This window comes from Cygnus olor, chromosome 1 (assembly GCF_009769625.2).
Source record: "Cygnus olor isolate bCygOlo1 chromosome 1, bCygOlo1.pri.v2, whole genome shotgun sequence".
Classification (NCBI taxonomy): Eukaryota; Metazoa; Chordata; class Aves; order Anseriformes; family Anatidae; genus Cygnus; species Cygnus olor.
In genome coordinates, this window is record NC_049169.1 from 50,331,216 (window position 1) to 50,344,194 (window position 12,979).

General features: G+C 35.7%; 1 protein-coding gene across 4 annotated transcripts in view; it reads left to right on the top strand.

Moving 5' to 3' along the window:
- The window catches only part of KITLG (KIT ligand), a 57,899-nt gene that overhangs the window by 21,952 nt on the left and 22,968 nt on the right, over positions 1-12,979 (top strand). For 3 of the 4 annotated variants that reach the window (XM_040557954.1, XM_040557973.1, XM_040557962.1), the window contains exons 2-3: positions 3,687-3,800; positions 12,467-12,529. In XM_040557954.1, coding sequence (XP_040413888.1) covers positions 3,687-3,800; positions 12,467-12,529 — 177 coding nt within the window. The remainder of the gene's footprint in view (positions 1-3,686; positions 3,801-12,466; positions 12,530-12,979) is intronic. The other variant, XM_040557984.1, reaches the window with a different exon arrangement.

The window sequence follows — 12,979 nt, forward strand, 5'->3', positions numbered from 1 at the left end:
CTGTGAAAAAGTTGCGAAGACATTCATTCATCAGCCTTTGTCAACACTCCAGATCATAAGCGAACAGCCTGAATGAAAAAGTTGTTGATTTACAACTGAAAGGACAGCCTTCAACACACTGGATTGCTAGCTAGGCCTCTAAAAAGCTGTTAATTGAAATTATAGATTGTGGCAATGATAAAAATCTTTTGCAGAATGATCAAACATGAATAATACAAATTTTTAATTTGAATTATCCTTGCTAGTCTAATCATTACATTTTTTCTTTCCCCTTTCCAAAAGCAACTTTTGGAAATCTCTTAAATTCAGCATTTAAGAGATTTCAGAATGTGAAAACTATTGAATAACACTGACTTTTTTGAAACTAATATAGAACAAGACCCTGTGGTATAGGGGTGCTTATGATAGGTAATGTGATGATGTGTGATTAAATCTTGTGGCCAGCTTTGAAAATACCATTTTAGCTGAGAAGTAATTATAAATGGAAATCTGTCATGACTGCTGTGTAGGTAACTCTCATTTATGCTTAGTAAAGTGTAAAACTGGAATCTCTATTTATAAAGCTGTTGTTTAAGCTTCCCTTTTGTTCTGCCTTTGATTTAATTCAGTCTATTCAAGTTTTGCTCAAACAGCAGGTTTGGTCATTAGTAAATAACACAGAAATAGCATCGCTCTTTGATCTCTTCAGTCTTTACGAACAATGTGCCTATAGGCATGTGTAATATAAATATTTTGTAAGTGCAAATAATTAAAAGATTTTGGATGATAGGCATGTTGAAACTAGCAGTATTTTTCAGACTTTCAGTTCCTGTTGGATGACATAAGACAAATAAGCAATAAAAACCTCAAATCATCTCAAAATTGACAACACATTTGTTTTTAATAGCAGTTATAAAAATGACTGTGCTTTTAAATCCCATTACTTCCCTGGGCCAAAAAACGTTGCATTCTTATTGATTTGCATAATTACGAAATAAGTAGAGATTTTTAAACTTCATCTATGGATTGTCCTTTTGCATCACAAAGTATGAAAATTGACAAGATGCATCAGAGCTCTAGTTTTATTTAGAATGTTCTGCTGTTTGTTTTCATATTACTGAGTTGATCTGGAAAACAAACAAACAAACAAACAACACACTATTTCCAATGAATGAATTTTGTTACTTTTCTGATTTTTAGATTGTTAGGTCAAATTCTGTGCTATGATGCTGACACAAGTCAGAGAACAAATTACATCTTCCTTTACTTACTTCTATCTTCCTCAATTCTGAAGAACCAAATAAAGAAATCAGTGACTTCTGGCGTGGACTCCATCTCCAAAGAACAAATCAGCAAAACGTCCCTGATCCTCGGGAAGTGTAATTGTTAGTGACTGTTTAACTCTGAAGATAAAACAATACATATATATATAATATACATACTTATTACATATATATTATGTATATGTATATTACTTGAAAACAGTATAGCTAGTCCATTTTATTATCCAAATTTATTGTCTTTTCTACAATTTTGTTCAAAAAAATTGCAGTGGGAAAGTAGTCTCTTAACTGAGGTCCCCTTTGGTTTCCTCTTCAATTCTGCAACTTATGTGAAGAGGGGAAGATGTTTCTCTGACCACTTAAAACTAGTTCTCTTTCTAAGCTTTGAGCTCATACACACGAATTTTGCAAGGAGAGGTCCTTTCAGAGACTGACAGCATCCTGGTCACTTCTATATGCAAAATAGAGAGCAGAGGAACAAACACAATGAGGAAGGCCAAATTACTCAAGAGGAGGAAAATCAGCGAACCAGGCCCCCACATTCCAAGTCTCACTACCCTTTCATCAGAAAGCCAGAAATAGACACAGAGTTGTTGTCTTTTGTGTCTCTAACGTCACTCCGAGCCTGAGAGCTTCATCTCCCAAGAGCTTGGATTGTTTCTGTTTGCACAATTTCAAAGCCTTGTATAGTGTATTTTTTTTATTATTATTATTTTTTAAAGAGTGTTAGGTACCTCACTTCACACTACTTCTACTATTTTCTCCCAGTGATTATTTGTACAAATATAACCAGGCATTTCTGCTGTCTCTGTGTATGGGTACTCACTCTTCCATGGTTTCGTAGTTAGCTGTATCAGAAAGCTAGCCTGCTTGAAGGAGAGTGCAGAGTAACAAGAATGGAAGTTGACTGCTTGTTACAGCTTACTCAGCCATCTCACTAGTGACAGCGTGGGAGAAGAGAAGGCAAGAGGCCAGACTATCCTTTTCAGCTGCAGCCCACACTGAAGTTTTGCCCAAATAAGTCAGAAAGCCATAGTCTAAGAAAGCAATTGACAAGTTTTACTTGAGATATAAGATATATGTAAGATTTAAGATAGAGAAGAGAGAAATTTACTTGTTGATTAACAATTCTGGGTAAAGTGCCTGGCACTGTTTCCTCATGTTAATAATGTACCTCCCAAGCAATCTTAATTTTTATGCTTCCTTAGCCTTTCTAGGTTACTCTAATGATATTCAGTACTTTAAATCTGTAATTTTATCTCTCTGCTTTTGTAGAGAACTTCATCCCTGCTGTTTGGTTTGCTTTGGTTTTAAACTGAGGGGTGAAGAAGTCCAGGCTGAAGGTGTGAGCCTTCTACTTGATGCAGAGAACAGATGGGCCTGAGATGTGTCACAATTCGTGCAGAAGCAAATGCTGGTCTCAGTCCTGCCCTTTTGGAAGCTTGGGAGCCTGCACAGGCAAATTTCATACTTGCAGTATATGTACACATCATTGACTCTTGCTGACAGCTTCAGCCAGCTGGCACAAGAAGCTTTATAACCAGAGGCAACTTTTGATTATCCATAACTTAGATGCTTTAACATTCTGGAAATAAAGATCTACAGCTTAAACTTGGCACAGATCTCCGTGGAAAACCAGCAAAGCAAAGGAACAGCAGAAGGTGATGGAAGTTCAGGCAATGTAGCCAAGGAGACACCCAGGTGCATCACAGCTAGTTCTAGTTATCTGTTCTGTCCGAATCTCACAAGCCTGTTTAAGTACATTACATTGTTCTTCCAATAGGATTTAGTGAGAAAGGTAGTTTCAAAGCCAAGCTACTGCTCCCGATAGGCCAGGGTATGTCATTTAGAAAAAAAAAGTATGGTATTGCTGTTTGAGACCTCAGTATTTGGGCAGAGTCCAGTTATGGTTTTGCTTACAGTTTAAGTTTGTAAATGTAATGGCTGTGATAAAAACTTTTGCCTTTTATCTTGCTGTGGTCTGTTACCATTTTGTTCCTTGTCATCCATTATCACATTAGAGACACAGGTTTATTGAATACTTTATCAGATGATAGACAAGCATTTAGTTAGTTTTATGTTGATGATGAAGAATATAGTGATTTTTTCTCTTCTTTGGTATCTGTTAACTTTGCAGAATCTTACCTAGGCAATTAAGTCCAACAGGATTCTGCGCAAGCAATCTGATGGCTCCATAAGAAGTTTTCCATTATTACTCTAAAGATGCTTTCTTCCAGAAAAGATCAATTAAGTGCATTTCTGTGGACCCCTGCCATACTACAGCAGTATGAGTACATGCTCATGAAAGATGAAAAGTATTGTTGCATCTTGACTTCATATATGAAAAGCATTACTACAGTCTCTTATTACTTCATGTTTGGAGATTGCTCACTTTTTTATTTTTTATTTTTTTATTAAATATAGACTTGGATTATCACTTGCTTTTGTCTTCAACTACTCCTACTTAATCCTCTTGTCAAAGCCCAGAGTTCCTGCGGGAATCCAGTGACAGATGATGTAAATGACATTGCGAAATTGGTAAGTAGCTTTTATTTTAAATTATTCTTTATGTTAAACAATAATCACTGGATAATGGCCTTACATTTTTAAGGAAAGTTAACAAATCTAGATTAGAACTAGAGGAATACTTAAAAAAAATATCCATTAACATCTGTCAGTTGATCAAAACCATAACCTTTATTGCAGAGAATGGAAAATAGTTTCAGTGTGTATAACAGGTGATTTCTTTGACCAATTTAGAGTATATATATGTATGTGTTTTGTTGTCTCCAAACTTCCATAAAAACTGTCAAAAGTTTTGATTCCTCAAACATTCTCTGGGAACAGACTGTTTCCCATGTAGATGAAAGACTGCTGCCTTTGTGTTGTTGACATGTAGGGAGTAGACTGATGACAAACAAAATGAAAATGAAACGCAAGTCTTTACCTTAGTTTTATGGGAAACTTGTACCATATATAAAAAATAATGTAATATTAAATATCTTTGTGGCAATCAAAGCAATAATGACTGAACAACTCTTATAATCTTAGGTGTGAGTAGGCTACAAAGAATATTCTATATTTCTGTTTCCACTTGCGTTGTCATACCAAGAAGTTTAAATCTGAAGGATTGACAGCTGCCTCTGTAAATCAACTTAAGTACATTTTAACTGTTACTTAGCTGAACACTGCATTCACCTGAAAAACTGCATCTTCATGTGTGAAGTCAGTTGGTGTTTAACTCCACTGAAGTCATTGATTATGTTGACTTACAGTACCACAGGATCTAGCACCAGTGTTTTTAAGAAATATTATGTACTGAACATTTGAAAAGCATACCTGCACTTACATATTGTCTTCAGCTGAAAATTATGGCTGTGTTGTGGAGAAACAGTTGCAAGACTGGAGTTTATGCTATCAGACACTTAATTTGGGGTCCCTTGCATTTGCTGCCAGTGCAATGTTCTTAACTTGTTTTCTTTGGGCGTTGTTATATGCATTGGCACATAGCGCAAATCTCTGGGGGTCCTCTATAGTCCTTCTCAAATGCTTACTGCTTCACATTAGTCCCTTTAGGCATAAGTCTGAAGTATTGGCATATTTTTCAAGATAATATTTCATCTCTTGAAAGAGTATTAAGCTTTGATTTAAAACTGTTGAAAGCATGACAGAACAACAAAAATCCTGTGAGGGCTGATGAAATTGTCTGGGACAAGGTTAGCAATAACTTTTTGTCAATTATATATCCTTAGAACACATGATTTGACTTTCCCTTTAGTACAATTTAAGCTTCAAGTATGTATAAATACAGATAACAAAAATTTGTGTGCAGCTTGAGCAATCACACTTTCCTTTTATGATATATTATGACATACACCTAATACTACAAAAATCAAGGTTTTTTTTTTGTTTTGACTGTGATTTTTCCATATCATATTCCTGCATCTTCCTCCTGTCTAGTCCAGCAACTGCAGTTCTTGCAAATACCCCTGCAGTGCTATGTTTCCATACCCCCACCCTCCTTCGCACCTCCTTGCCTCTCTCCATATACAACCTTATTGCTAGTTCCCTCCCATGGCCCCTGGGCATGAGGCTTACCTGAGCAATGTTCTGAGCTCCTACCAGGTTCATATCCCCTTTTACTTGGGCTGCTGGCTGAAAGGAAGGAGTTCACATGGCAAATGTTTTGGTGCATGTGCACTGCTTGTCCTGGAAGAAAAACCCTGCCTACTGTCTGACTTGCACTGCCCTTCTGATGCTGCCAAGACTGATCAGAATGCAGCTGGGCTGACCTCCTCTGCCACTCCTCAGTGAAGATGCTGTACTGTTGTTCTCCTGACTTACCTATATGCCTTTCATAGAATGCAAAATTTCGGCGAAGTTAGCTAAAAGCTTCAAAGGTATTTTGGGTGTGAGAAATAACAGACAGATGCAGAGAATGCCAAGGCTGAACACCAGACACCTGAGTTCTTTTTGTTTTAAACTTGTGTTTGAAAATGTTTTGATGAGACTCTGTTTCCCTGTTTTGTCTGTGTATATTAATATTTGCATAGATTTTTTTTTTTTTTTCAGAAATCATTTCTATAAAGCCTGAACTGAAGAGATAATGTGGAAATAACTGTAGGATCTTAAATTTAGTACAAGAACTCTTGGTTTTAATTAGACTGACTAGTTTTATAAGAGAAGCAGAAACTCACAGAGAATGCTGACTAACCGTATTATCTAGCTGAAAAGCACACTGTTATTCCTAATACTGTTAAAACTATATTTGGTATACATTTGTTATCAAATTTTTGACAGAAAATCATGGCTGCATCATGAAGCTTTCATCACTGAAAGCAACAATGTCTACCTGAACTCCTAAATGATCTTTTCTTCCCATCCCACTTCTATTAGTCTTAGGAAGTGTCTACATAAACTACTGTGTGCGCACTGTGGAATGGTTCCTGAACCACTTTTAAAAAAAAAAAATTCTAACCTAGGTGCTAGCGTTCTCAACATGGCTGTGTATATTTGGTATGGGTAAACGTCTGTAGTTCTTCTAATACCTGGAGCAGACCACTGACAATTGTAGCATTTCTGCATAGCACTGTATTTTACTATATTAGCATATCTGGATTAATTAAAGAGAAACATTGTTTTCAGAATGGATGGATAGCAATAGATTTGGAAACAGGTTTTCAAGAAGTATTTGTTTTGTATTTATGATTTTTTTAATGTTATATGGAGTATATCCTTAGTATATACAATATGGACTCCAACATGTTTGCTTAAAAATTTAGTTCAGGCAGGGCCTATGACTCTTGTAAATTACTATAAATATTTTGTACCACGTCTGCATTTTGAAACAAAATATGCTGATTGAATTGAGAAATTATATTCTGAAGATTTAAGTCTTCAGCGTTAGACATAGCCTCCATATGTGACTGAGTTCTTTATAGGTCTTTATAGATCTATTTCTTCACTGATCCAAAGAGTTTATGCCAGTAGAATATTGTGTCTTTAATCACTTTCTTCCCCTTTCACACTGAGAACAAACTGTAGGACTTCCCAGAAGGAGCTGGGGATTTCACAGAAGCTAATATTATTGTATGTACTGTTATTGCCCACAGTTATTGTGATGTTATTACACAAAGGCTTTTAGTAGATCTTTATCATGCTTGCTGAGAGCAATATGGCAGTCATTTCTACAGGCTTTATTCTTGGCCACACTGGCATGTTCTTTAGACTCTTTTGTTCAAAGTCATGTGTCTAGTTCAGTATCTGTGTGAGGTAACTTACTGTTCAGCAGTAATACTCAGGTACCATCATTTATCTTAGGATGTTGGCCTCTCTTCCTCACAGACATTCAGACATCAGCTTAGATTCTGTATGGACTGAATCTTCCACATGGGAGGGTTATGAGCTCTTCATCTCCCCCAAATGTTATCCTTTCCTGGGCCTTTTTCTTCTCACTGTAAAGTAATAACACTCTATCTCCCCAGCTATTCAGGTCTATAATAAAGGTGTCCATTTTGGCTCTTGCCACTTCTCAAATGGTTATTAAGTTCACTTCTAATGCCTTTTTTTTTTTTCCCCCGTCATAAAAGGAAAAAATTGTTTATGTAGCTTTCTGTATATACAAAAACATCTTTCTTCCAGATTCTTGGTGAATTAAAATCCAGTCTACTGAAAAGTCTTTTTCTGGCTTCAGCCTCTATAATTTTGCCCTTCTGTCTGTTCATCGTGCTGTTCTGACAATATATCTTCTACTTATTTCCCTCAAGCTGTTTATCTTTTGTTTTATGATCAATGGCAAGCTTCTTGGTTTGTCTTCAAAGGCACTATTTACACTGCCTGTGAAGTTGTAACACATTCTGGCTTATCACACTTGTAGCATCTCCTAAATATTTCCTGGTTTCTTGTGGCTGTGTTCCGTTAAACTATCGTATTCCAGGAACATGAGAAGAACATTCCCCAGTCAACACTTTCTGTGAATATAAATCAGGCATGTCTACTAAGCCTATGCTGGTGGAGAATAAATAAGACACACTGTGCAGTGCCTGAAAATGTGGTTCATTAGCTTAATCAACTTTATGTTGAATAAGAAACTGAGGACAGATGTATGGTGTAACTTGCTTTCAGTGGTGTTAAACTGTATTTTCACTAGCATCATACTAGACTCTTAGCACAAGCTATAATCAGAAAGGAGGAAGAGATTTGATAAAATTAAGGTTTCTGAGTATTAACAAACTTAAGACCAAAACAGACTATTAATACAAAAATTGCTTGTAGTATTTTCTGTAAGATTACATTTATTGAAATCTTTATAATGTAATTTTGTAGTATGTAGAAGGTGTCCTAAATAAAGTCATTTTAAGAAGAAAAGAACAATTCAACAATCTTTTTATTTTTAAATAGAAAGAACTTTAAAAGAACATAATTTCATACATATAGAGAATTAAGGTATTTAGAGAGTATTCATTCTGCATCGCTAATCATTTGAACTGCTGCCTCTTTTTTAATGAAGGTGTCTGGACAAAAACACATTACTTGATGAACAAATGTTCCGTATTATAAAACTGTAATTGCAGCACCTGTCGGTAAAGCCTGTCCCCATTGTTCTTTTCAGCATAGTAAGTCAGCATAAAGCTATGGTACTACATTACTGTAATTGTGGCTTTGATTTTGCATAAGAATTAAGCATTTGTTCAGTGTATAGTGTATAAGTTTGTTAAATATGAATATCAAGCCTAAATATAAGTAGAATTTTTACTGAGCTATGGAGCGCATATACAGCGTACCTACGTATTATGGGTTCATTCATTAACAATATTTAAAGTATTCACCTCTTCTTCTGTGATCTACTTCTCTAAAATATTTTCTTTTTCTTCTGAATTTTGACAGCCCAAACAATACTCAGCATTAACTAACCTGACTGTTCAAGATGTTGTTTCAAACACCTTGCTTTCACATTGCATCTTTGCTGGAAATGTGTACTTTACACTCTCTGCAACATTTATTTTTAAATAGATCCAACTCTACTGAGTGAAGGGGTTAAAAAAAAAAAAAAAAAAAAGAAAGAAAAAAAAAAGGGATCCAGTGTTTTTATCCTGTGCAGATAATCTGCCGCTATGGATGTAAGAAGTGTGAACGGAAATCATTAACATGTTGTCTTAAGCCAAATGATAAAGATTTAATTAACTGCTTCATTAGTAGATGAGGTAAAGTAGATTGCAGAGATGATGGACAGAAAGTGGAAGCTCCTGCAGAAAAAGAAAAGCTGAGGATGCAAAGAGGGAAGAAGCAGATGTATTCAAGATGGGAAAAAAAATGGGAATGATGATGAGAGAAATGAGTTAGAAACGGAAAAAGAAAGTAAGTTTTTCCATCATGTGCCTCTGAATAAAGAAGAAATCATTTACAACAGCAAATGGTAATATTTACTGTAGACTTACTTTATCGTTGATCTCCATATAAAAAATAGTGATATTTAAGCTTGTTTCCATAAAATTTCCAAGAGCAGTAACCCTCATATCAAAGCGCTTGACTGCAGACATAGGTTACCTCTCCTCTGTTCTGCTGTTGTGGTGAAAGAGTAATTTATGGAACTGAAACCACTTTTACATCTCTTTTTATCTCCCCATATGTTATCATGAGCGTATTTCAAAAAGTATATTTGGGTTATGCAATGTTAACAGTGCTGTATTAAATATTCAAACCTCTGTATGTCAAAAGGAATCTTACATTCCCCAGTTTGAGATTTTGTTACACCTAGGAATATAGAACTTAATATTGCTTTTATATGAATTTAAAAGTTCCCTGTTCTTCATGTCTGGAAAGAATATTTTGTTCTCAGAGCCTGATAAAATTTCTACACCTATACCAACCACTAAATCAGAGAAATTTGGGGGGCAATTTAATTCCAGTGTAGGGTTACTTTTGTTGTACATGTTACTTTCCAAGACTATCATAAAAAATGTTACTCTTTTATAAAACAAGGAAGATTATGCAGGCAGGTGTTTTGTTACACCCCAGATTTGTCACTGTACTTTAGGCCTTGTGTAAGGGAACTGAAAGGCTGTTCCAGAACTCAGGAAGTTTCAAGGACAGTCATGTTTCATCCTCCTTTGCTCAGGCAGCTCACAGCCCTTTTGTCCATTGTGCTGTTCCTTGTTGGGAACTGCAGCAGCCAGCCACCTTGCTCAGAGCTGGTATGCAGAATACTTTCTGGCTTTGTGCACAGGTGCAAAACATGTGTACAGCCGTGTTTGACCCTTTTTTGGCCATACTGTCATTCCTTCATAAGGATAATTCCGCAGTTAAAAAGCAAGTGGTTAGTTTTGGATTGGTGGTTGGCCTTCAACAAAATATCAAGATTCATTTCAGGAAAGCAAGACAGCTGAAATGCACAGCTTTAGTTCATACATGTTCTTCACTCTTACATCAGGGGCTCTACTCTGTTTGCTGTGAGTGAATTGGGAAGTCAAACTGGTACACAAATTTATCTCCCTCACTTTGACTAAGCTCTCATCTTTTACCATCAGCAGAGCATCCGGCATGTGGAGTTCAATCAATAAAACTTTAACAAGTTGTTATGTCTTGAGGCAGGGCATGTACTTTGTGTTTGACACCTTCCCCCCTCACTGATCTTCATTTTTAATAATAAGTTCAAAAATATCTTTTCTGATTCACGGTCTGTCAAGGAAAAAAATATCTGAGACTGAGCTGTATTCTCCAGCTTTGTTTGAGGAGCTGTAAGAGCTCTTGGGCAGTTACATTTTTTAGCTGTGCACGAAAAAGTGCTTGACAGGCTCTGATGCCAGTAAAGTAGATTGTATACATAATGCATATCAATTCTTGTAGTGTTCATTGATTTGGAACAAATTTAATCTTCCAGTGACCTTTCTTAAAGAACAGTAGTTTTGCTGACATTGCTAAGTACTGAATCCCACTAGAGTGAGTAGGGGAAACTTTGCACATAGAGTAGCATCTTCATTATCTTTGCTGGTTGAAGTGCTGCTAATCCTACCTCTCTAGGCAAGCAAAGGAAGCTGGAAAGAAACTGCATTATCTATTAATGTGTTATAACGTCAGGGTGGTTTTAGAGCAAGAAAAAAAAATGTGGATAAGAATTTAGAATAAATCAGAGAGTTTCAAGATGCTCTAAAGAAAGAACAAATGCATTGCAATAATTTTCACTATTTTTAGTATCTTGAATCAATTCCTCAAAACTCCAGGTAAACAGAATTTGATATAGAGATTTTTCAGTTGCACTTCTGTAGCTGCTGCTTTGGGAATGTGTGGTTATTAAAATTAAAAAAAAAATAATAAAATTGATCTATGGAAACGAATTCATGATGGTTATTTGTATAAAACCTGTTTTTTTTATTGCTGTGGGAGAAAGCTAGAGGTCATTGAACTGAGGGACTGTGTTTCAGCCCATGGTGTAAAAAAAAATAAAAAATGCTTGGAAGTTGCTAGTGACTGACATAAGTATTGTCCTTGATCATTTCTTGAACCTGAACATTTTGAAATTGTTGTTTCAATTTTTAATTGAAACTAAATTTTAATTAACAATAAAAAATTCTGTTGTGTCAAACAAAATATTACCTAAAAACTACACAAAAAGAAAAAAATCACTTTGCTGGTTGCTATAGCAGCAGAAGCAGAAACAGACATGACAGATTGATCTTTAACCCAAAGAAGCAGAAATGCTTTGCTGAACAAAGTGTACATTCTACTTCAAGAAGGGAATTATGTATATGCTTGACATCTTTTGTCTAAATGGATTTCAAATAAGGATGAGAAGTATCCATTGAATCTTTAACCAATACAAATGAGAATAGATTTGCTGTATCACTAAGTATCATAGTACTGGTAGACCTTTTGGACAAGGTTTTTCAAGAGATTGTGGATCGTGGCAGCATATCCCCAGTCAGCACATTCCTCATATGATAGCTTATCAAGCATATCTCAGAGTAGTGTTGGATCCCATCTGTAGGAGACTGAATTTTATAGTTCAGTAAGACTTCTTCCTCCACTCCTTGTCCTTGCTTCAGAGCACCCCATACTTGCCCACAGTGGTAGAGTTGTGCTCAGTTGATGTGTGCAGAAGCCTTCCTTTGCCCCAGGACATTTCTGTGATATGATTATATTGCTCACTGTTAGTAAGAGGCACAGCTTCAAAGTTAAATTTGTGCTTAAGTGTTTTTCTGTGAGCATAAGGTAGGCAGGTATTTTGTTAGGTTCAAATGCCTGCTTGAGTCAAAAGTTACTCGAAGGAAAAGGGCTTAGTCAAAGACTACTGGGCATACCTGCTTGTAGAAGTTCAGGTTACATACAAATTTCCACACAAATTTTCCCAACAGTTGAAGACATACCATTAAAAGATGTAAATGCACTGGAATTTCTGCAGTAGTGAATAACCTCAGACCATCACTTCTCACCGCATTAGTGATTTTAATTCTTCTGGGCAGTGTTGAACGTGATCAGATTGGATCTGGGAAAGTTAGGGAGGTGTGGGAAGATACTTCTCTCCTGAGCAAATAAGATTTAGTAGCAGTTCTATAGGAAACAGTATGCAAGTTTTTACAGCTTGTAGGTTACACAAATCTGTGTTGAATATTTGATGGATTCTGTTGAATACAAAACAATGGAATGTGATGGAAAATGTCTTAATTTCTGTAGTTGGTAATAACATTTTTATTATCTATTTATTGTAGGTTGGAAATCTGCCAAATGATTATATGATAACCCTTAAATATGTCCCGAAGATGGATAGCTTGGTAAGTACAATCACTTCATGATAATTCCAATAAAACAGCCCACTAGAACCCGTGGTGGTGATAATATTTTTAGCTACTCCTATGGTTTAATAAGTTACAGTTGAAGGATGGTTGTTCCACTTTTGCAAGTATTCATTTAAAAGACAGGAATATATAGTGGTTCCTGAAGTCACTTAAAACCTTGTTAATTACAAGAATCCTGCAAAAATATTTCTTCATATTCCATTTTTTATCATTTTCTCTGGAAAAAAAAATAAATACACCTAACTATGGTATTATTTCATTATGCCAATTGAATTATTTTTTTTTTCTTAAACAAGTAGTTTCTTATGAATTGTGCTTTGGAATATATCCTAAAATATCATTCTAGTTTAAGCTTGTAGAAATTGTGTTAAAGTACAGCAAATGGACTAGACAATGAAGAGAAGCCCAAGTTCAGCACATAACAGA